At 37.0% G+C, this 22056-nt stretch overlaps 4 protein-coding genes across 8 annotated transcripts; 2 read left to right on the top strand and 2 right to left on the bottom strand.

Annotated features, from left to right (window-relative positions):
• The first annotated feature begins 488 nt into the window (after positions 1-488).
• Positions 489-5132, top strand: LOC108556295 (regulator of gene activity). Of its 2 annotated transcripts, none has more exons than XM_017912342.1 (4): positions 489-1301; positions 3726-4439; positions 4498-4605; positions 4677-5132. In XM_017912342.1, exons 1-4 carry the CDS (start codon positions 1156-1158, stop codon positions 4891-4893), a joined length of 1185 nt encoding a protein of 394 aa, XP_017767831.1. In that variant the 5' UTR covers positions 489-1155; the 3' UTR covers positions 4894-5132. The 2 variants fall into 2 exon arrangements, with proteins under 2 accessions (XP_017767831.1, XP_017767829.1); XM_017912340.1 differs by having other exon boundaries at positions 3588-4439.
• Positions 5133-6350: 1218 nt separating this feature from the next.
• On the top strand, positions 6351-7859 carry LOC108556285 (cyclin-related protein FAM58A). Of its 4 annotated transcripts, XM_017912305.1 has the most exons (4): positions 6352-6493; positions 6552-6666; positions 6752-7010; positions 7078-7859. In XM_017912305.1, the coding sequence occupies exons 3-4, from the start codon at positions 6786-6788 to the stop codon at positions 7612-7614; spliced, it is 762 nt and encodes a 253-aa protein (XP_017767794.1). In that variant the 5' UTR covers positions 6352-6493; positions 6552-6666; positions 6752-6785; the 3' UTR covers positions 7615-7859. The 4 variants fall into 4 exon arrangements, with proteins under 4 accessions (XP_017767795.1, XP_017767794.1, XP_017767793.1 ...); XM_017912306.1 differs by lacking the exon at positions 6552-6666 and having other exon boundaries at positions 6351-6493; XM_017912304.1 differs by having other exon boundaries at positions 6352-6666.
• Positions 7860-12681: 4822 nt separating this feature from the next.
• LOC108556292 (cAMP-dependent protein kinase type II regulatory subunit) lies at positions 12682-16797 on the bottom strand. Its single transcript, XM_017912323.1, has 6 exons — positions 16680-16797; positions 15644-16049; positions 13608-13887; positions 13225-13541; positions 12957-13160; positions 12682-12883 (listed from the first exon to the last, which is right to left on the bottom strand). The coding sequence occupies exons 2-6, from the start codon at positions 15867-15869 to the stop codon at positions 12753-12755; spliced, it is 1158 nt and encodes a 385-aa protein (XP_017767812.1). The 5' UTR covers positions 15870-16049; positions 16680-16797; the 3' UTR covers positions 12682-12752.
• Positions 16798-19331: 2534 nt separating this feature from the next.
• LOC108556283 lies at positions 19332-21722 on the bottom strand (the record flags this gene model as incomplete). The annotated part of the gene is made up of 4 exons (XM_017912303.1): positions 19332-20680; positions 20790-20942; positions 21154-21226; positions 21388-21722. Coding segments are annotated over 4 exons (875 nt in total), but the record flags the coding sequence as incomplete, so codon positions are not given.
• Positions 21723-22056: the final 334 nt, after the last annotated feature.

Here is a 22056-nt window from a genome sequence, read left to right as displayed (position 1 = left end):
TAGAAATTGATGCCAATTGGAGAAAAAGAAATATTTTTTTTTGTATTTAGAAATCAATGCAATCATATTCCGGTAGATTCCATTTCTTTAAATAGTTTATAATTGTCTATGTTTAAATTTGAATTTGCTGTTTCTACAAAAATAAGAATTTTAATAAACAAAAAAAATTATACATTTTTTTTTAAAATTATATATCACATAGATTCAATTTGTTGCATTATCTAATTATTATTAAAGAATTTTAAAACAAATTTCAATTTGTGTTTGTGGGGTTGCAGCTATTTCGCCAAACTTGAAATTGCAATTCCAATTGGAATCTAGTGTTGTCTATTTTTTTTGTTGTTGTTGTTGCTGAAATAACGTTTTGATAGTTAACGATGAAAATTGCTGTGAATTGAAGGGCGGTGAAATTTAGGCGGGAAACGTTTTGAATTTGGCGCGCGGAAGGGCAGGTAACTGTAAAAAGCAAAGGTAAAAAAAAAAAAAAAAGTTGACAGCTCCCGAGAGGTGATTGTAATGGCGGAATCTAGTTGGACAATAACAATTTTCTAATAAGACAATTCGACTCTGTGTGCAGCGGTGGAAAGAATCCGGTGCGGCCGAAGAGACGAAAAGGAAAGGAAAGGAAGAAGGCGAGTGCAGAAACAGTGGAGGATCGAAGAGGAAGGAAGGAAGGAAGAAGGGCCGAGCACCGGGAGGCAGCAACATATATAGATATATACACGTTTCCCTCCTGCCCTCTCTCACCCCCCCCCCCCCGCAAAACTCGACATCTACGAGAGGTTGTGAGAGAGACTCTCAGAAACCGACCTCGACGAGCAGTGGAAGAGGAAGAAGAAGAAGCAGTAGTAGATAAAAAAAGAAAAGAAACTAGATTAACATTTTGAAGAAGTTCGAAGCAGCTGAATGTGAAGAAGTTGGAATAACAAGTGTTCTTTCTTCTGTGCCCCCCTTTTTACATTTCGGATTTACTTTTAGTTTAGTTTCCTTTTTGCCACCTTAAACATTGTGAGACTGTGCGAGTGTGTGTGTCCTTTTTTTTTTTTTTTTCTGGTTTTTGTCGAAGGAACTGGGCAGATGTGATCGGCCAGTTGAGTGTTGTTAATAAACAAGTGCTTCAGTTATGGTAAATAGTGTCTGGCTGGGCAGATAGCTATGGCAAATTTGAACTTGAGGAATATCGGAGGCAGCAGCCTTGGAAGGTCCAGTGTGGGTTTCGGCAGCAATTCAGTGTCCGGACATGTCACCCCCATCTTTGGCCAGAGGGCACCAACAGACAGACGAGGACTCCCCACAATCGGGTAAAAACAAAACAACTTTCCATCCATCAATCAATCAATCAAATAGAGTCATCCTGCATCAATCAATCAATCTCTCAATACACTTTTTCTTTTTTTTTTATAACAGAAAGAGAGGAAATTCGAAAACCATAACCTGCAAAACAATTCTATTTTTTTTTTTAGAGTTTAATCTATCAGCTGGTCTGATTTGTTTTTTTTTGTTGTTGCTCTAAACAAATTATATTATTTGCAGGTTATGAGAGTACGAACAGGAGGGAAATCCCCTTCAACCATGGAACACTTGTTTTTATTTAATTTTCATTTATTATTTATTTTGTTTTTTATTGCAATTATTATTTAATACCCCCCCACCACCCCCCTTAAAATTGTTTTTAGCTGTGCATCTGGAAAACGACAAGTGAACGTGAAAGATGCACAGCCGAAATCGCTTTTGCGTTCCAATTATTATTTTTATTTGAATTTAATTAATGTCGCCGTTCGTCTCAATTTGGTGCTGTTATTACATCCGTTACAGCTCAATACAGTTGACTAGATCTTAAGTGTGCAAGCTACAACCCTACAACACTCAGGGTTCTTCGTTTTAACGTCTTTTTGTTTTGTTTTTATTATTATTATTTTATTTTTTAATACCCCACTTTCTCCTTCCTTTATCTCGTTGTTATCCTCTCAGATTGTGAACTAATCTACACTGATTACATACACCTTCAAATACATACACACACACACACTTGATTTAATCTATATACTAATAATATGTAGATTCAAGCAAAAGTAAACAACTGTATCTCAATTGCTTGGTATTATATTGAACACAAGTTAACATGATTTTGAAAACTTTCATAATGTATATATAAACCTTAAATTTTGCTTAAAGTAATCTATGAAAATCATTTCATTTAATTAATTCTCCCTTTATAAGTTAAAGTGCGTCACCGAAAACGACCTTCGGTTTCTCTAATTGACGTCGACGAATACTTTCAAAAAAAAAGTAAATTTAAATCTCGTTTTGCAGTTTTGTTTGCTTGATAACAACAACAACAACAATATTATCTGCTTTACAATTCGTTCGCTGTTGTTCATCAAACGTGATGACCAACAAGAGTTTGGGTATATAAATAGAAGAAAATTGTAAATCTGTGAATTCAATATTTTATACCTGCTGCTTATAAGAAATGACCATTCCAGACATCTCTAGCCCTTCATTCTATACCTCTACCATCTCCCTCCCTTCTATTTGTCTCGGTATCGGTAATTCTCTTCTTGTACTGTAAAGAAAGTTTTCCTTTTTTTTTTTCTGGTCAGTCGAATTCAGTGGTCGGTGCGTCAAGAAGTAAACCAAAAATAAATACGTCAAATTTCAAACTCGTCATATTTCGTGAAAAAAAAAATCGACATGATTTCTCCGGTTGATGAGACAAGGTAATATTAAATTCGATTGTTCAATGATTTCATTCTCATCCTGTTGCTAACAACAAGGCATTGCTGATTTTCAATTGTTCAAACAATATAGCTTCTTCGGTTGCTAACAACAGGTATTGATAATTACCATGATTGTAAAGTTGCCTGATAATATAAATTATGATGATGATGATAATACCAAGCAATTGTGATTCACGTGTAAATACTTATTCTGTTTTCGTTTCTGAACTCTTCGAAATCTATACTTCTCTACAATTAACTACAGTTAATCTTTCTTGTGTGTGTTTGGAATTGTGTAAAAGTGCGTGTGAATGCTAGAGTTTGGTTTAGTAAATTAATGATTTTTAATTGATTTTAAACACAGAAATTATCGAAATTTCTCTGTGCCATCCATATAAATGACTAGATGAATTAAAAATCTCATCATGTACGTTCTCAATCTAAGTTTAGTGTAAAAGGTCACGTAGTGCGAGTGAGATAAGTGCGGAAAATGCTGCCTCAATACAAAGTCAATGTCTAAATAGAAAATTGCAAGGTTGGACTTTATTAATTGATGCGGAGGAATCAACAAGTTTTCTTCATTTCTTTTTCTGTTTTTTTTCCTCGTGAGTTTGAAATTGGTTTGATTTTTTTCTTTCTTTCTTTTGTCTGTCCTGTCCATGTTTTATCTCCTGGTTAAATAACGTCCTCTCCTATAGTTGTAGATGTTGTTGTTGATGATTGTTTTTGAAAGAGTAAGTGTTTGTATGTTGAGTGAGTGAGTGAGTGAGTGATGTTTGAATGTATGTACGTGTGTTTTAGTGTGTGCGTTGCTGCTGTGTGTTGTTAGACTATTGGATCTTACTGTGGTTGTTTCTGTTTTTGTAGTAACAGTAATCAGATGAGTAATATGGCGACGTTGAGCGGTTACAACTCGCTACATACAGTGTTCGGGTCTGGGGATACGAGCACGCCTCCCCTGCTCGACCTGAGTGAATTTCCGTCGCTGACTAATCGGAGTTCCAGTGGGGAGAATGTCCCGCAGCCGAGCCCGATGCCCGGCAGCAAGCCCTACGTCGGCATGGTCAAGCAACCGACGTCCGAATCGAGCGAATTCACGATGTCCTCCGAGGATTTCCCGGCGCTGCCGGGCACACAGATCAACCGGGGCGGAGACGGAGAGTACGCGGCCGTAGGAGTCGGAGTGGGCGGCCCCGGAGCCATCGGCGTCGGCGGTGTGGGAGGAGTCGGACTGGTGGGCGGCGGAGGCGGATCTGTAGGATTGGGCGGTGGAATCGGCGTCGGAGGAGGCGTGTCGCTGGGAATGGGAGGAGACAAGGGCGGAGGCGGTGACGGCAGTTCCGGCGGTGGCATAGGCGGCCTAGGAGGCGGTGGAATGGGTGACAAGTGCAACCTGAAGAGCGGCGGCATCGGTGGAGTCGGTGGTGGTGGTGGTGGCATACAGACGCATTCGGATGGACGGGTGACCAACATTCCTGCGAGCATGGTCAACGATCAGTTCGGAATCGTCGGTCTGCTGACGTTCATCCGGGCGGCAGAGACGGATCCGAATCTGGTGTCGCTCGCCCTCGGACAGGACCTGACCGCCCTCGGTCTGAATCTCAACTCACCGGACAATCTGTACCCCACGTTCGGCGGCCCATGGGCGGACCAGCCCTGCAGGCCGCAAGATCTAGACTTCCACGTTCCTCCAGAGTATCTCATCAACACGGCTATTAGGTACAGTATCACAAACAGATCTCTAACTCTCATCCACTATATGTATATTCATCATCAGGGATAAATTGGCGTGCGTCAAGCTGAACCGATACAAAGAAGACCTGCTGTTTTTCATGTTTTATAATAACGTCGGGGACGTTCTGCAAATTGCTGCCGCAAGCGAACTGTAAGTCATAATCAAATATTTAGAAACAATTATGATTCAAATAAACATTGATATATATTTATAATTTACAGGTATTCGCGGGAATGGCGTTATCACATGGAGGAGAAGGTGTGGATAACGCAGGTTCCTGGGATGGTCCTAATGGAAAAAACCTCGACGTACGAGAGGGGCATGTACTACTTCTTCGACGTGCAGAACTGGCGCAAGGTTGCTAAGGAATTCTACCTGGATTATAGCAAGCTCGAGGGCAGACCCATAATCCAGGGGAGCGGCTTACACCCTGCGTGAGGATCGCGCATTTCGACGTACGAGTCGTCACGCCCTACCATCGGACACAAGAAACACGCCCATCCCAAACACCACCACCACCCCCCTAAAAATACACGTACACACAAACACACAACAACAACAAAAACATCCATAAGAAACAGCAAGCAAAAAAATTATGAAAATGCGTGCATTTTCACATAATATATACATCAGATATACACGTACAAAGAACAGCAAAACAAACAAAAAAAAACGACTATAAATAAATGAAAAGTGTATACATCTCTATATATATATATATAATAATTATTAATATTGAATACATTGTTTTTATTTCTCTTTTTTTTTATTATGATTTGTCGTCATTACAATTATTATTATGATTATCATCGACATTTTACCATTATATATCTTTTTTTTTAAATTCAATTAGATTGTTATAAATGAATATTTATGGGAGGAGATCTCGAAGAAGGAGGAGGAAGGAGCGAGGCGTATACATCAGATTCCGTCTAGTACTTATAACTACTACTACTACTTCTATTATAATTATTATTACTACTACAACAATTGTGTACAATGTGTTTGTGCGGCGATTTGTGCATGATTTGCGGCTCGGAGGAGCGTCTTCGCGATGCGTGGCTCCGCCCTGTTCGTCGAGGTGCCTCCTCTCTTCATCTCCGGCGCCGCCCATCGCATGACACCCGCCTCTTCGTATATATTTTGTTTTCCCCGCCTAGCAAGATGTTCACATTCTCTCACACACAAAAAAAATCGTTTTTATTTCAATATCTTCTCACTTGTTCTCCGAAACGAAACGAAAAACAAAAAATTATATAAGAGAAGAAACAATTTATTATTATAATTATTATGAATAACCAACCGAAACAAACATATGTATAAACACGAAAGATGTTTAAACCAGATCGTTTCCAAACTTTATATATATCTCTTGTTTTCTTTCCCATTTTTTTTTGTTCTTTCTGGATTATATACAGTTTTCATTTTATTTGTAAATTTATTGTACATTGAACATTAAACAAAAACAAACAAAAAAAAAACTAAAATAAATAAAAAAAAATATACAAAATATTAATTAAACAATTGTTTTTACTTTGAAAATTATCCGTCAACAAAAAAAAAGTCGTTAAAAGTGAATTAATATTATGTATTTTTGAACTACTAGAAAATTTATATGAACACTGTGTATATAGTAATTTACATTGGTAGTATGCAACTTAGATCACACAGCGCGTTGCGTGTTGCCAATCTATGCCATAATAAATATACGTAACTTAATAAAAACAAACACACATCTATAGATGAACTAGAAGAGAAATTGATGAAACTGCACGTTTCTACTCTAAAGTTATACAACTTAACTTGCACTACTGCATCTGTGATTTAGTTTGGTAACTGAAGTGCATTTATGTTTCAATGGTTGGCAGCGTTCCTGTTTTACGATCAGCTGTCATCGTGGACGCTTGTTTTGGTATATAAACGTTGGTACGTGTGTTTCCCAAGCATTTCCAAATTGTTTTATCGAGGACGAGCGAGAGGTGAGCAAGTCGAGAGAGCAGTGATCGTGTGTGTTAGTAGCAGATAGAAAACAGTTTTGGTACGCATACATATACACACACAGAGACGCATGGTTTGGGCAGCACCGGCTTTTATAGGTCAAACATATAAAACAAACACTGCTACTGCTGCTGCTGCTGCATTCTAAATCAATTATATAAAAAGATAGAGAGAGTGTGAGAGATCTTCGTTGACTGACGTTATTATTGAAAGGTAGGTGTTGTTGTGGCAGGTTGGCATAGTTAGGAGGTGGCATTTCGATTGATCGTTGTTTTATTGTTTTTTTTTTGTTTGTTAGTTTTGTGGTGGCTTTGATCCGCAATCGAACGACGATGAAAGATGTGATCGACGTGATGGAGCTGCAGAAGGAGAAGCAGAGGGGAAAGCAGCAGCCTCTGGATTACAGGAAATTAGAGTTCAATGGTGGCTTCACCCCGGCCAGATTCATCTTCGAGTGCGGCATCAAGCTGAGGGCACAGCCGTTGACCATTGCCACGGCAACGGTGCTCATGCACAGGTTCTTCAAGGAGGTCGACCAGGCCAACTACGATTGCTACGTAAATATAATAATCAACATTTTAATCGATCGATCGATTTATTCATATTTCTGTGTTAACGTTGCAGCTGATCGCCTCTTCCACCCTTTACTTGGCTGGGAAGATCAAGGACGACAGTCTGAAGATCCGGGACATCATCAACGTGTCGTACAGCACGTTGCACAGGAGCAACGGTCCATTGGAGATCGGCGACGAGTTCTGGAATATGCGAGACGCGATCGTCCAAGCGGAGCTCCTCATCATGCGCATCCTCAAGTTCGAGGTGACGATCACGCATCCGCACAAGTACCTGCTGCACTATCTGCGCTCTCTGGAAGGCCTGCTGGGAAAGGAGCAGTGGAGCAAATTCCCGATCGCCAGAGGATCGGCTGCTTTCCTCCAAGATTTCCATCACGATCCCAGCATCCTCGACTACGACCCGAAGCACATCGCCGCCGCCTGCATCACGCTCACCCTGCAGTGCTACGGGGTCAGCCTTCCGCTGATGGAGGACACCGACGACGAGACGTGGTACACGGTGTTCGTGAAGGATCTGCAGAGGGACAAACACTGGGAGATCATGGAGAAGATCATGGAGGTGTACACCAAGGACGAGGAATTCTGACCGGAATGTCCAACTACATCCGACGACGAGGATGTAGCAGCGTCACCATCGGCAGATCTGCAGCACCAGGTCCGTCGCATCGATGCGATCGCGGAAAACGCAGTTGCTGCAGCCAACGACCACCACCACATCAACATGGACTTCATCAATTAAAACTTTCCTCCTCCTCTTTCTCTACATAATCTTACCTTAATCGACTGCTTTCGGACGATATATATATATATACATATATAAATATTATGATATCCATACGTATATTTGTAATTATTAATGTAATACGTACGAAACCATAATTATAACGAAAAAAAAAAAGTTTGTACTTCTCGTGTGATAAATTTGTCAAATAAATTTGTATTTGTGATACGTATACATATATTTATTTTCTATCTCTAATAATCATCTTATATTCTTCCCAGTAACAATGTTTCAATATTGAAACAATGCGATTTGGTAATCAGACGATGAAAGTGCTTTCAAATCACTTTCAAACTTTAACAAACAATTTGTTAACTTCCTGACTTGCAAAGAATGATTACGATGACTTAGTTATCTATACAAACAAAGATTTACATAATAATATGTCAATACATATTGATTCAATTGTTACCAACATATTTTTTTTTTTAAATTTATTTATCACTGATAACAGAACTATTCTGATATGACAATAAAATCACTAAATAAATAAAGACACTAACCGAAAGATTTATTAACCATTATCAATCACTGTCTATGATATAACGACTTCTCAAATCAAAATCAATATAAAGTGACAATTGAAAATCAGTTTGTGAAGACTACTTTGAAATGTCAAAAATTTAAAAAAAAAACTTACCAATAATTATTTACAACAAAACGAATAAGACAAGATTCGAAAATGGAAATCCTCTAAAAATAACAAAAGATTAAATGAAGGAAAAGAAAACGAGTTCACAAAATTTATTTCGGTCGCAAAAAAATAATAAGCAATATACCATATCATTGTTTCACATGAACTGTTGAAGGAAAAAACACTCCCAAACATCATCATCGAATTATTTTCTTTCCATCTTACATAATCATCATTATAATTACACATATTTTTATATTTCCCCGTGACAATCATCATCGGCAAAACATTCATAATAATAATTACAACATAATATGGCAACGTCGTACAGTGGCGTCATAGAAACCAAAAAAAAAACAATAAAGGATCGTATACAGGGTGTCACGCAATGAATCGAATATAGTGTAAACAGTACCAATCTAAAAAAATCATCATCAGATGACAGTTGACAAGAAAAATAAAAATTACCAACAAACAAACATAAAAGAACAAATTCTTCGAGTAATAATAATAATAACGAAATTAAATTTACAAACGATATCTTCTCTGTTTACAAGACTTTTTATTATTATTATTACTTTCATTTCTCAATTTCATCGATTTCATATATATAATAATGCAATATTATATCGATAATACCACCTTAAATACGTAAATACAATTATTAAACGATCAACATTCAACGGTGAAACACGTAATAGATTATACATATATTATGTTTTCTTTTATATTTCATTTTTTTTTTTAAATTTTATTCTTAAAGAATTTGTATATTTTATACATTTATGCAATACAATAATAATAAGTAGATGAAAAATAAATAAATATATATATCTATATATAGAAACAAGGAAGGACTCGTGATGCTTTTTAATATTTAAAACTTTTTCAGTTGGCGACATTTACGAAAAAACAATTGTTGACAATTGAAATAGGGTTTTTTTTCTTTTTTAGTTTGGCGACATTTGCAAAAGCAATTAGAGATTCTATTTTTTTTCTCTCTTTCGGTTGGAGACGTTTTCGATAAACGAAAAGAAAGAACGAATGCAGCAGAGCGTGTTGTATCATTATAATGTATGTAATATATTGACGAAGCCAGTACAATCAGAATATAATAATTATATTAAATGTTGTTTGTTCGTAGGATCAATTTATCATTATTTTTTTTTGTCAATAAAGGGTGTTGGTATTGTTGTTAGAGGGGGAGGAGAGGGTTGTTGGGGTGTTTGGTGGTGATGGTTGGTATTGGAATACAATAATTTTACACCTATCTAAAGACCATTTTAATCCTAAACATTTATTAAATACTCTCGATATTTCTTTATTTGTTGTATCTTCCTTTAATTCTTGCGTGTTTGCGAGTGAACGTGTGTGTGTGTGATGCTTTCTTTTTTCTTTTACCTCGTGTTAGGTTACGTGCTCTAAAACGTCTATTTTTCAGATTTCCCAGAACAATAAACATTAACAAATTGAAGAAAATTAATACAAAAAAAAAAGAAAAAACAAGGCTAACTAAATATTATTTTTTATCTTATCCATTCTTTCAATTAATGTTTTCACATTTGTTCCGCATAGTCAAAAGTCCACTTTACCATCATCATCATCATCATTATAATCTCGTATATAAGTATAAATATAGTCTCGTCATTATACAATGTAGTATATGTATATAATATAAACACTTTCGAATAGCGTATAAAAAAGTTAATGTAATCTTGATACTCGGTTTAGTATTTTTCTTCTTTTTTTTATATATTCCCTCGCAATATTTGATATGATTTTAATTTTTTTTTATTTACTTCAGTTAATTTCCAAACATAAACCAACTACAAAACACTAACAAAAAAATACCAACTGTGAAACAAAAAAAAAGGAGCTATTGCAGTTGGATTTTCGACAAATGCGACAGTTAGCAGCAGCAGCAGTTTCAATTTGGTGCGCATTGCCAACCGATATAATGTTACTAACGAAAAACAACTAAATTTTAACCTAAATTTGAAACCTAGGCGGAATCACAGTTGACATTGGATGCAATTATTAAGTTTTTGTTTTGTTTGTTAAACATTGTTCACGTAAAACAGCCATTTTTTCAACGAATTTTTAATTCACTTTTTTTTTTTTGGTTAATTTGTCGCACAAATTCACGCAGTTTGCCAGAACATTCATGTCTACCTCACAACACACTTATCATCAATTATTTATATATGTATATATATATTAGTTTCTTTTTGATCTGCATTATTGATGTATATATTATATATTAAATATATGTATTTGTTAATTAGTTGATTAATTTATTATATATGTATGTATACGTTTAGTTATTACACTTATCCAAAGGGTTCACAGCAAGAGAGATAGAGATTCGCGCGGGGATGTGAGGGGAGGTATATTATTTGCTCGCGCTATAAATTCGTTCGGGGGGTGGAAAGAAAAGTAAAAATCAGGAGATTCGTAGCGTTCTTTTATATATATTTATATTATTATTATTAATTCAATCGAGTGCGGACGTGCGCGTATTTTAATTAACAACAAAGAAATAATAATGCGGCAATGCATGTATTTAGAGATACGTGAAAAAGACGCGTTTCGAAGATCGCGCCATCTCTGGCCAGAAGACTCGAATTAGGTTATACCCAAACAAAAAAACAAAAAACGAAAAACAAAACAAGAAACGCTTAACAATTAGTTTACATAGTGTCATATAGAAATATATACATTTATTAAATATAAATATTTTCTTGATAATATTTTCTTCTCATTTTTTTTTGTTTGTTTGTTTATGTTTTAAAAGTTAAATACACTTTATGCTGAGGATTCATCATCATTATCATTATTAGTTATCATGTTTTAAAGCAAATTGTTTCTAGGGTTTGCGTCACTTCAAATTGATAGGAATTCGTGTGTGTGTGTGTGTGTGCGTTTCTAAGAAGAAAATTGAACGACGGAAAACAAAAAGCTGTAATTCTCAGTTTGCACTTCTTTTATTTATTTTATTTTTTTTTGTCTGTTCGAAGAAGAAGAAGCAAACGCAACATTCGAAATTAACGGCGATTTCTAAAACAAAACGCGACTCGTAAATAGTTCAATCAAAGGACAAACGCGAGAGATTCGAGACGAAAGAATTTACAATAGTTACATTGTATACACACACACACATAGTAATATATATTATAAATAGTTTTACAAGACACTCATGGGTTGTGTTTTGGACAGACAGACAGATAGACACTATATATATATATATTTGATATATAGATTGGCGCAAGAAAAACCACAACATCAGAGGGAGGAGGGGTATGCGTGGGCGGAGCCAGTTTTCCGCGGAATCTTGTCATCTGATTGGCTTACATGTATATATATATATAGATTATAAATATTTAAATAAGGGAGTGGCGATGGGAGAGGCCTACCAGCAGCGACACGCCCACCGCCTCCTCGGCAACAAAGTCCTTCGTCGTCATCACCACGTGGCCCCGCCCACGGAGTTACGACACACTTATAAGCACACTAGATTAAGTTTGTTTGTTTTTTTTTATCCATTTACCTTCTTATTATATTTATATCATTACAGTAATCAATCGAAATTTCTTACTCATAATCCTTCTCCTCGTCTCATTTATCCCCTTATTCTCAATATTATTATTATTTTTTCCCCTTTCATTTTTTTTTCGCTTTCAACATATGTACACTTGACTAGTAAACTCGCACCGAATAAAATACAAAATAAAGATAACATTTTTTTATATGTATATATAAATTAACTAAAGATAAATGGGCGACGGTCGCGAGCGAATAAACAGTTGGCGGAACAATTCGGAACAAGGACCAATCGCAGCTAGTTTACTACTCGACATGTATTTGTTTTGCTTTTTTCATCTTCTTCTTCTCATTTATGTATTTTTTGTTATTTTCGCTTTTTTTTTCTTTCTCAAAAACAATCAAAATAATATGTTTGAAAATATGTTGTGATCGATTAGTGCATAAATGGCGGGGGGTGGGTAGGGAGGAGCCAATTCGTGCGGGGCGTGTCTATAATTACAGTAACAATAACAAATGGGAGGAGGAGGGGGGGATGGAGAGAGGTCACAGAACAGAAGAACGATGTGAGATTCGATAAAAGTGAATGAAAAGTGTGAGAATTCCTTTTTTTTTCTTTCGTTCTACATGTAGGGGGAGGGGGATAAAAAATAATCGAGGTGGCTGGAGGAGAAAATTGAAAATAAAAAAAAAGAAAGAAAGAAAGAAGTAGATGTAGTAAAATAAAAGTAAGAGAAAACCTTTCGCTGACTTCTTCGCTTCAGGGCATTCATCGGATGTCCTTGATGTTCGACTTGGAGCCGAATATTTTGAGCATCTGTTCCTCGTAGTCGTTTATGTTGCGCTTCATGATCTGCATGCACGGCCCGAGGAGTCGCTCGAACGTCTCCACGTCCAAAACTGTAAAGATGTAGAGAAGAGCAACAGATGAATGGTTGAGTGAATGAGTGATTCGGTTTTTGATGTGATTTACATGCGAGCTTCACGTCCTCGGCGGCGTAGGCGGAGGCGGCGCGCGGTCTGTGCGTGACTAGGGCCAACTCCCCGAAGTAACCGCCCTTTCCGATCCGGTTCACCTCCACCTCCCTTCCGTTGTCCTCGACGGTAATACTGATTGTTCCCTGCTCGACGAAGTACATGCCGTCCGCAGTGTCGTTCTCCTTGATAATCCTGTCGCCTGCGAAATCCAATTATTATTATTATTAACTCAGTATTTTAACAAACTGTTGCGAGTTGCTCACCTTGTGAAAAAGACTTTGGCGCCAGAGCGTCGGCGAGATTCATCCTCTCGTACGATTGCAAAGTCTTCAGCATGGGAACGCTGTCGATGAGGGCCTCGTACATCTTCCTCTTCTTGAAGGCCGACTTCAGAAGGATACGTCTGAAGGTCTGCCTGTCCATGGCCCACAGTGATCCATCCGTGTGGGCTGTGATGGTGGCAGCCCTGGGCATGTTGTACATTAGAGCCAACTCCCCGAAACTGCCCTGTCCGTTGTACGTGTGGATGTGCTGCGGCTCCTTCGACGGCTCCGAAGCGACGTACGCGTAGAACACGCCCCTGCAAACAGAAAAAAATGTAGACGACTGGCGTTGCAGCAATTAGGGTTGCATCCTCGCATCTTACTCTTGGATCACGTAGAAGTTGTCGCCGTCGTCGCCTTGTTTGATCACCATCTCACCGGCCTTCACTTTCTTCTCGAACATCGCGTCCAGCACGTCCTGCATCTGCTCCTTGTCCAAGGCGCGGAACAGCAGAATGTTCGCGACGGCTTCGGCTAATTTGTCCCTCTGCTCGTCCGACTTCGGGAACACGACTTTCTCGCCTTCGTCATCGTCCTCCTCCGGATCGTACGTTTCCGCAAACACCGACTTGCGACGAGTGTTGAATCTGCCGACCGGCGGCTCTGGAACATCCATTGATTTTATTAATTGAAACAACCAATTTTGCCCAACAAATACATTCAAAACAAAAAAAATATATGACAACCGTCCGCGTCACTTCGTTCAAACAATACCAACCATTGTTAACAAAATAACCAACATTTAATTTCTTAACAAAAATTAACGTTTATAAATCGACAATATATATATATTAAAGAAAATTGAGAATTATTCCTAAACTGTTTCAATAAATGCCAACCATTGTTACTAAAATAACTAGGAAATAAAATTATTATCTACAAACTGAAAAGAGAGCAGCAAAACCAGACCAGAGATTTAAATTTAGCGAATTGGGTGGTAGTCGTCGTGACCCACATATATAATCAATCGATAAATAGGAAATAAAAATAAATAAATACGACGGAAAGAAAAACGTCACTGCTCTTAAATGAAATCATTTCGTTTGCGGAGGAAAGCATCGATCGAAGTCGGCGAAGAGAGAAAAGGTTGAATTGGGGACCGAAAACGCCATTCACTTTGCAAAGCGAAATAATGCTGTAGTGAGCAAGTACACACATATATATATACGAGGAACGAAATGAAAAGAAAAAAGAAATGAACATGCATAAAAGTTAAATGAATAACAGGGCCGGGCAAATTAATTACGTGCGTTTCATTTAATTAACCTTTTCGGTCGAGCGGATCGCAATAAAACATCAAACATATTACAACTACACACTAAATGTATGCCCGAGCCGGCAAACGAATAAAATTTGCAAAAATTTAATCATCGTAATAGGCCGTGCACTTTTTGCTTTTCTTTTAAAACATTAATTAAATTTGCAATGTTTCAAATTCAAAACCATCATCAATAATATCTATGCAACCAAATTTGCATAGATCAATTAGAAATTTGACAACAGCATTTAATCGATTTATTTATTGAACAACACAATTTTGAAGTTTTTTACTCTCTTTCTCAACTTGGCAACAGGGAATTTCTGTCTCTCGCGAAAAGGATAATCTTGGTAATTTTTGAGCAAACAGGAAATTTTCGGTTTTTTTTTCTCTCTTTTTACAGGGGACGAACTGACCACCGGCACCGCACTCAGGCTCCTTGATAAATCATCGAACCCTCGTTGCTAACGTGCTCATAGTACGTTTCGCTCATATAGTAACCTATAAAAAGCAGAACAAACAGAAAAAAAAAAAGGAAAATTTCATTAAATCTGATCAAAAAATACATAAACTACCTTTCAACAAATCTATAATAATACTTTCGAATATATCTAATTATGAAACGAATTCGTTTTATAAAGAGAATCATATAAGAATTCTGTTTAAAGGGACAAAAAGAAAAACCAAAAATGTAATTTCAAAACATTAAAGCTATTAATGAAAAATTGAATTAAATCCAAAGTAAAATTAATATATAAATATTATCTTTTAATGATACTTTAAATAAAAATAGATTATGTAATTGCATCAATCTTAATGCTGCATTGAAATCCATAATTTGACATGTAAACTTTAGATTTACTACTAAATTAACAGAGTACACTTGTATGTATCTAGTTATGTAATTGGTTGTTTTCTTAATCAACTTGAAAAAAAAACTGGAATTTAATTAAGTTGGTAGCAGATGCAGATTTTCGTTTGAGTGTCAAATTGGAAGCACTGCAGTGCTGGTAATAATCAATGTGACAAGTGGGCTTTGGTTTTTCATCTTGACTTTAGAGACAAATGACAGGTTGAACGAATGAAAGACAACAATCTCACCTTCTTCCCTGGACATGGACTCCTCTGGGGATGAGGGTGTTGCAGCTGTCGTGTTCCTGTCGTACACAATCTCCGTGGTCCTGGCATCTCTGAGTCGACAGAAGTAGTCTGCAGCATAGTCGACAACATCTCCTGGCTGCTCCAACAGGTAGCTGATGGTGAACTCGAGGAGCACCTCCCTGAGGTCATCCGGCACCTGGATGCGTTGTCCCTGTGATCGACTCATACTGAAGCTCCCGAACAATACTAAATACAACAATCTATTCTATTTTCCCCAAAAAAAAACTGTTTAACGCGCGCGCACTAACAATTTCCACCCCAAAAACAACATAAAATCTCCTCTTTTTTTCTTTCCAAATCACTAAATTCTGCGCTCCGTTGCGTGTGGCTAGTTCATATCTGCAAGCTGAAAAAGTCGGGAGAGTAATGTAACCTTTTTTTTGGTTGTTTCTTATTTAATGGAATGAGCACACACAACTGTCACGGTGTATATGGTCGACACATACAAACAACACACGATCGTGTTTTGCTTTGGTATATTCAGACTACTTTGATATTACGTCTATGTGTGTGTATATAATATGTATATAATTTTAGTGTGTGTGCGTGTTTTAGCTGCGGGTGGGAGCGAGAGAGAGAGAAACGGTTGGCGGCGCTCGGGAGCGACGGAGATAGGGCTAAAATGGCCGGCGGCAGGCAGCCAAACGCACTGGGAACTAAAAAAAAATCACAGGGGTTCAACGGGTTGCGACCTTCTTCTGGGCGTACGACTGCCACAATCCAACTGGTTCAACTATTGATGATGCGGTATTAACGATTTGCAGTCACGATAATCCTTCTGCCAAAATACACTTGCAACAAAGTAAGAAGAAGCACTCTGCGTCACACTTCACTGCGCTCCCTTTTTGCCCTTCGCCACACAACACACACACACTCCTCCTATGTATTGAATCTATTTGTATTTGATTTGTTTCTGTGTATGTATATGTTGTTCCAAATTGTATTTTTTTGAAATTTGGAAATAAATAAAACTCACTAGACTATTGGAGCCTTTCTTTCGTCCTTGCTTGCGCTCGTCCTGCTGCTGCTACTGCTTTTTAGCTCTGCTCCGCTGGGCTCGTCCCTCCACTCTCACGTACTCTCCACGACGTTCGTGCTTTTCCGTCGCATTCGGTTAGATCTGTACGTGCACAACGAACGCCCTTTCGGCTCCGACGTCGTGTCTTCTGTGTGTTCGCACGCGCCGTCCCCGACGACGCCGACGCCGCCTCTACCACCACCGCTGCTGCTGCTGATATAATCAATGATTAATGATCGTCGGATGTGTCACTTCGGACAGGTGGAACGAACGGTAAAGAAAAAACGAATCAGACCTGCCTTGACCGTCAATTCACAGAGTTGCCACCTGGTGCAAGCTTGTACAGATCTCCCCACTTAATTAACAGTTAATTAATATCAAATTTTAAACAAAATATTCAAATTAACACTTGCAACAAACCAAAAACTTATTATTAAGAAGAACTTACAATATTACACAATATAGCTATAACTAAGATGTATAATTAAACTTAGTTCAAATTAACTTAAATTTTAATTAACATAAACTTCTATACTCTTTCAGGACTCGCTTCGCTCGCCCATCAACAACACAAGAAAACAACTTTAAATTAGATTAACAAAATTGGGATGATTTACAATTAGTATTATTCAAAACATTGGACAAAAACAAACATTTTGTACTTAAATCCTCTTCATAATTAAAACATACTTAAATACAATTTTAAATGTTTCAATTTCATAAACAAAATTAAATTATAGTTAACTTTCAATTAGCACATTCTATAGTGAAAATAAACTATATTTTGAGAAACATCTGAATCAAACATATTAATTAATTTCCATAGCAACAGCAAAGCTATAACAAAATTTTGTTATTTGCAACAATGCAGAAACTTATTATTAAACAGAACTTAAACTTAGTTAAAATTAACTTAAATTTTAATTAACATAAACTTTTATACTGTTTCAGGACTCGCTTCGCTCGCCCATCAACAACACAAGAAAACAACTTTAAATTAGATTAACAAAATTGGGATGATTTACAATTAATATTATTCAAAACATTGGACAAAAACAAACATTTTGTACTTAAATCCTCTTCATAATTAAAACATACTTAAATACAATTTTAAATGTTTCAATTTCATAAACAAAATTAAATTATAGTTAACTTTCAATTAGCACATTCTATAGTGAAAATAAACTATATTTTGGGAAACATCTAAATCAAACATATTAATTAATTTCCATAGCAACAGCAAAGCTATAACAAAATCAAGTTTGACATTAGCGGTGTTGCAAATTGTATTTGTTTATTGTTTATTTTCGACGTTGTACAATTATTATTATTGTGTATATGCAACCGATTGTAGTATTGTTGTTTGTTTTAATTTGCGTGGTGCGTTTTTTCGTGCGATCCGGCAACGACGCCCACGGTAACAGTGACGTGCTAGGAGGCTAGGTGGGCCAATGTAGGTCAAAGGTGCGAAATATGCAAAGCTGCCGCCGCCGCCATTCCCCTCTTCGTCCATCCCCACTCGCGAATACAGAATGTGTGTGTGTGTGACCCGGGGCAAACGGGCGGCGCTCGTTAGAAAGTGGAGTAGATTTTTACGAAAGAATCTCGTATGTAGATTAATGAACTGCCAAAAAAAACATATAACATAACAAATAAATAAATAAAACAAGACACGCAGTCTTGGAAAGTTTCAATAATTTAACGCGCACACTTTGTAATTCGCAATAAAATTTTGTATCGAAAATAAACGCATGGAATAATATGAACAATACACGCGAATACACATTAAATTCATTTATTTGCTGTGGTACTTAGATTAACAACGTACTTATCGTGTATGGGCAAACATTAGAAACGTGCTAATCGTGTATGCCATGACTAATGCTATTGTTTCAGCAACGAATTGTTTTTTTTTAAATTTGTTTTCAAAATATTGTTGCTTATTTATAAATATCGTGTTTATAAATATTTTAATAAGTAATTATTGAAATCAAAGTCCTATCTTTTTTTTTTGTTTCACTAAACAAAATGGAACGATTTGAATATTCATTAATTCGTCTATTTTTAGAAACACGCTTAATTTTTAATTGCGTTGATGCTGATTTGACCGTAATCAATGGCCACTGCATGCCGAGTCTATAAATAAATAAATAAATAAATAGATCATAAATAAAATTTATATAACATATGCAACTTGTAATGCAGATGATGTTGTAGTATACGGAATATAGGCAACTCAAGTTACTGAAGCCTAACCAGAGTACCAACCTATATTTAATTTAATTGGAATATTCCAAACTATATTATAGACATACACAGAACGTTTTAAAATTACAAATTCTGATAATCAATAAGACTTCAATTATTTATATTATGATTGGAATAGAAAATGAATATGCTTTGACAGTTCTCACAAGATGGCGCTATAATTTACTACAGTGTGGCCCAAAATACTTACCCACAAAAATTCCGTTTATTCATATTTGTAGTTGAAATAATAAGAATATTTTTTCTTGTTTCCACTTTATTTATTGATTCAATGAACAAAAAAAAGAAAGTGTAAATAATTAGAAAACAACATTCGATTTACATATAATACACATCATTATATCGTAATAATATCATATTATTTATTCAGTTAGTTTCGTCGATTACATTCCTTGCATTCAAAGTAAATATTACAATTAATTAGTCGTCAGTGAATTATACAAAATAAATAAATAAATAAATAAATGTTATAGTAAACGTCAATTTGTATGTCATCATCCATTTATTAATATGTATACCCTTTCTTCTTCGTTAGGCAACCGCAATTGCAGCCACCGATGATTATTTCTTTTAAATATCCTCGTTACATACGCTTTTGTATGCAATTATTTGTTTGTTTGTGGTGAAAGTAATCCAATGGCACATAGAGATTAGTTTCTTAACTAGAGTTATTTTTTTTTTAATTAGGAAAGAAGTGTTTTCCTTTGCATCCATCCGCATTTTTCTTTTTCTCTCTCTCTCTTTCATCAATATTAAATATTAATAATAATCATAATATATAATAATAATAACATTATCGTAACAATCTATAAAATCTATAACATACATGATATACACTCGCGCACCGTGTGCTGCATAACTCATAACTTCAGTTCGAGCGATGTGTGGTACCGTTTCTCAAATCTGATTGGATCCAATTTGGAAAAAAAAATCTAATAACTTGACGGTATGCGATTAGGGAGAGAATCAGGAAGAAGTTGATCGCTCGATTTGAAGATGGCGCTGAAGACACGCTCTCTTTTATATATGCAATATATTTGTCACATCCAAGCAATTATTTCAGTTTTGTAATTATTATTATTATTATTTGGCACAGTCCACCACGTGTATGTATATATATATATATATAATATTTGGGAAGAATTATTACGGAGGGGTGTTGGTTGAGGAATTGTGGTTTATGATGAAAATTAATTATCTGTTTTTGTTTTGGCTACGTTCGAATGAAACTGAAAAAATCTTTCTCGTAGGAATGACAAAAAAAAGGCACCCTCTTTCATTTAAACCTTACGCCGATTTTGTGATTTTGGCGGCCGACGTGGGGCGTCGTTCGATCTCTCCTCCATCTATCGGCGATGGCGATTCGAGGTGCGATCATCATACGTTTATTTGGAAGGCCTCCCTCGTCAATCTGGACATTCCTCGACCGTGCGGCGGTTTCTTCTCGCCCTCGTTTTCGCTCATGTCGGAGAACCTGGACGGCGGATGGATGCGATCGTTGAAGCTGTGCGAGATGCTGAAAGTCGTCTCGTCGTTGTGGCTCGAATATCCGCTGCTGCTGCGGACGTGCCTCTTCCCCAGACTGGGCATCCCTTTGCTTTTGCCCTTCCTCGTCGGATACGCTTTCCTATTGACGCTGCCGGTTGGAGGTGACGTCTCCGACGAAGAGGACGATCCGCCTTCGGCGCCACCTAAAACATCATCATCATTTAAAATCAAACTTCAAACAATTCGAAGATCTATCGAAGAAGCGCCACCTGGAAATCAACTAGATAGTTTGAATGAATGTGTTAACTTTACCGCGCATCCTGTGTGTAAAGGACACTAGCTCTTGGCTTGTTGCCCGACCGTCCCCTTCGGAATCGCTCCCGAGGGTATCGTACTCTGAAATAGGCAGATGTAGCGTTAATATCTTCTTCACCTCTGAGTCAGTGCTGCCCAGATTATCAGATTCTGAAATAATTACCAAAAAAATTCTCAATATTCGACAACATAGACAACCAACACAACAGTGGCGTATACTCTGTTGAAAATTATAATCAGAGGATACGCCACTGGTTCACACGTGCATATTAGTATAGTGGAGCAGCAATGGCCCATTTTGTTCAGTTAACAAAACAGTGCTGTGATCTAAATTACTGTTACTGTAGTATTGTGTTCGAACCTTGACTCTCTGAGTGCGGATCCCTCAGTCTGCCGCCTTTTCGTCGTACCTTCGTGTATTCTGGTTCCTTGCTCTGCAACACAAGAACCTAAGTTAGATTTGAAACGTATCTTCAGAATGTTAACTAATTTAGATAATATAGACATAATAATAAAGTGGATGCGGGTTTTTGCAAATTAACTAGTATTAACTAGAAGAGAGAGAGATGCTTCGGATGAGGAGAGAGAAACTTACGTGTCCTAACTTAAACTTATCAATAGGTGGAGGTTTAACATCATGATAAACAAAAGACCCGCGTACCGAGTGGTACGGCCCACTGTAGACGTTCCCGCTGTACGAGCTCTCGCTGTACGCCGGCTTCGACAGCTGGAAGGTGGCGTACGGACAGATGTCTTCGATGTAATCGGCGGATTCGGCTTTGTAAGCATCCTCAACGGCTATAGGCTGCTGCCCTCTACCCACGCGCACCGCCAGATACTGCTGATCTCTGTTCTGCTTGTTCTGAATCTGCGCCATCGACGGGGACTCTCCCAAAGCGTGGTTCTGCCTCTCCCTGTCCTGCCTCAACTCTGAAAGTAATAATTTCAATTGTTTAAATTTGAACGCGTATTACAGCAAAACGGCTAAAACCACAGTAATATATCAATACTTCATTCAGCTTTCATATGCATCTTTTGGATTCATTCTTTCTATTATAGTTTTCGAGTAAATCAATGAAATGTGAAAACACTGCTTTTCGAGCATTTTTAAAACTTTGAACGCGAATTACAGCCAAACGGCTAAAACCACAGTAATATATGAATACTTGCTACATTCCCCAAACATTCAGCTTTAATATGCATGTTTTGGATTCAATTCTATTATTATAGTTTTCGAGAAAAATCAATGAAATGTGAAAAACAC

This window comes from Nicrophorus vespilloides, unplaced genomic scaffold, assembly GCF_001412225.1.
Source record: "Nicrophorus vespilloides isolate i.1.1-1 unplaced genomic scaffold, Nicve_v1.0, whole genome shotgun sequence".
Lineage (NCBI taxonomy): Eukaryota > Metazoa > Arthropoda > Insecta > Coleoptera > Silphidae > Nicrophorus > Nicrophorus vespilloides.
This window is presented reverse-complemented; position numbering and strand designations above follow the sequence as displayed.

What these genes read in the sequence shown, in the direction of transcription:
- LOC108556295 (XM_017912340.1), top strand. Translation starts at nt 1,156, where the DNA reads ATGGCAAATTTGAACTTGAGGAATATCGGAGGCAGCAGCCTTGGAAGG. An exon ending in CTCATCAACACGGCTATTAG is followed by an intron (nt 4,440 to 4,497) that starts GTACAGTATCAC and finishes ATTCATCATCAG; the next exon opens with GGATAAATTGGCGTGCGTCA. An exon ending in ATTGCTGCCGCAAGCGAACT is followed by an intron (nt 4,606 to 4,676) that starts GTAAGTCATAAT and finishes TATAATTTACAG; the next exon opens with GTATTCGCGGGAATGGCGTT.
- LOC108556285 (XM_017912306.1), top strand. Translation starts at nt 6,786, where the DNA reads ATGAAAGATGTGATCGACGTGATGGAGCTGCAGAAGGAGAAGCAGAGG. An exon ending in AGGCCAACTACGATTGCTAC is followed by an intron (nt 7,011 to 7,077) that starts GTAAATATAATA and finishes TTAACGTTGCAG; the next exon opens with CTGATCGCCTCTTCCACCCT.
- LOC108556292 (XM_017912323.1), bottom strand. Translation starts at nt 15,869, where the DNA reads ATGAGTCGATCACAGGGACAACGCATCCAGGTGCCGGATGACCTCAGG. An exon ending in GTCCATGTCCAGGGAAGAAG is followed by an intron (nt 13,888 to 15,643) that starts GTGAGATTGTTG and finishes TGGATGTTCCAG; the next exon opens with AGCCGCCGGTCGGCAGATTC. An exon ending in CGAGGACGTGAAGCTCGCAT is followed by an intron (nt 12,884 to 12,956) that starts GTAAATCACATC and finishes ACATCTTTACAG; the next exon opens with TTTTGGACGTGGAGACGTTC.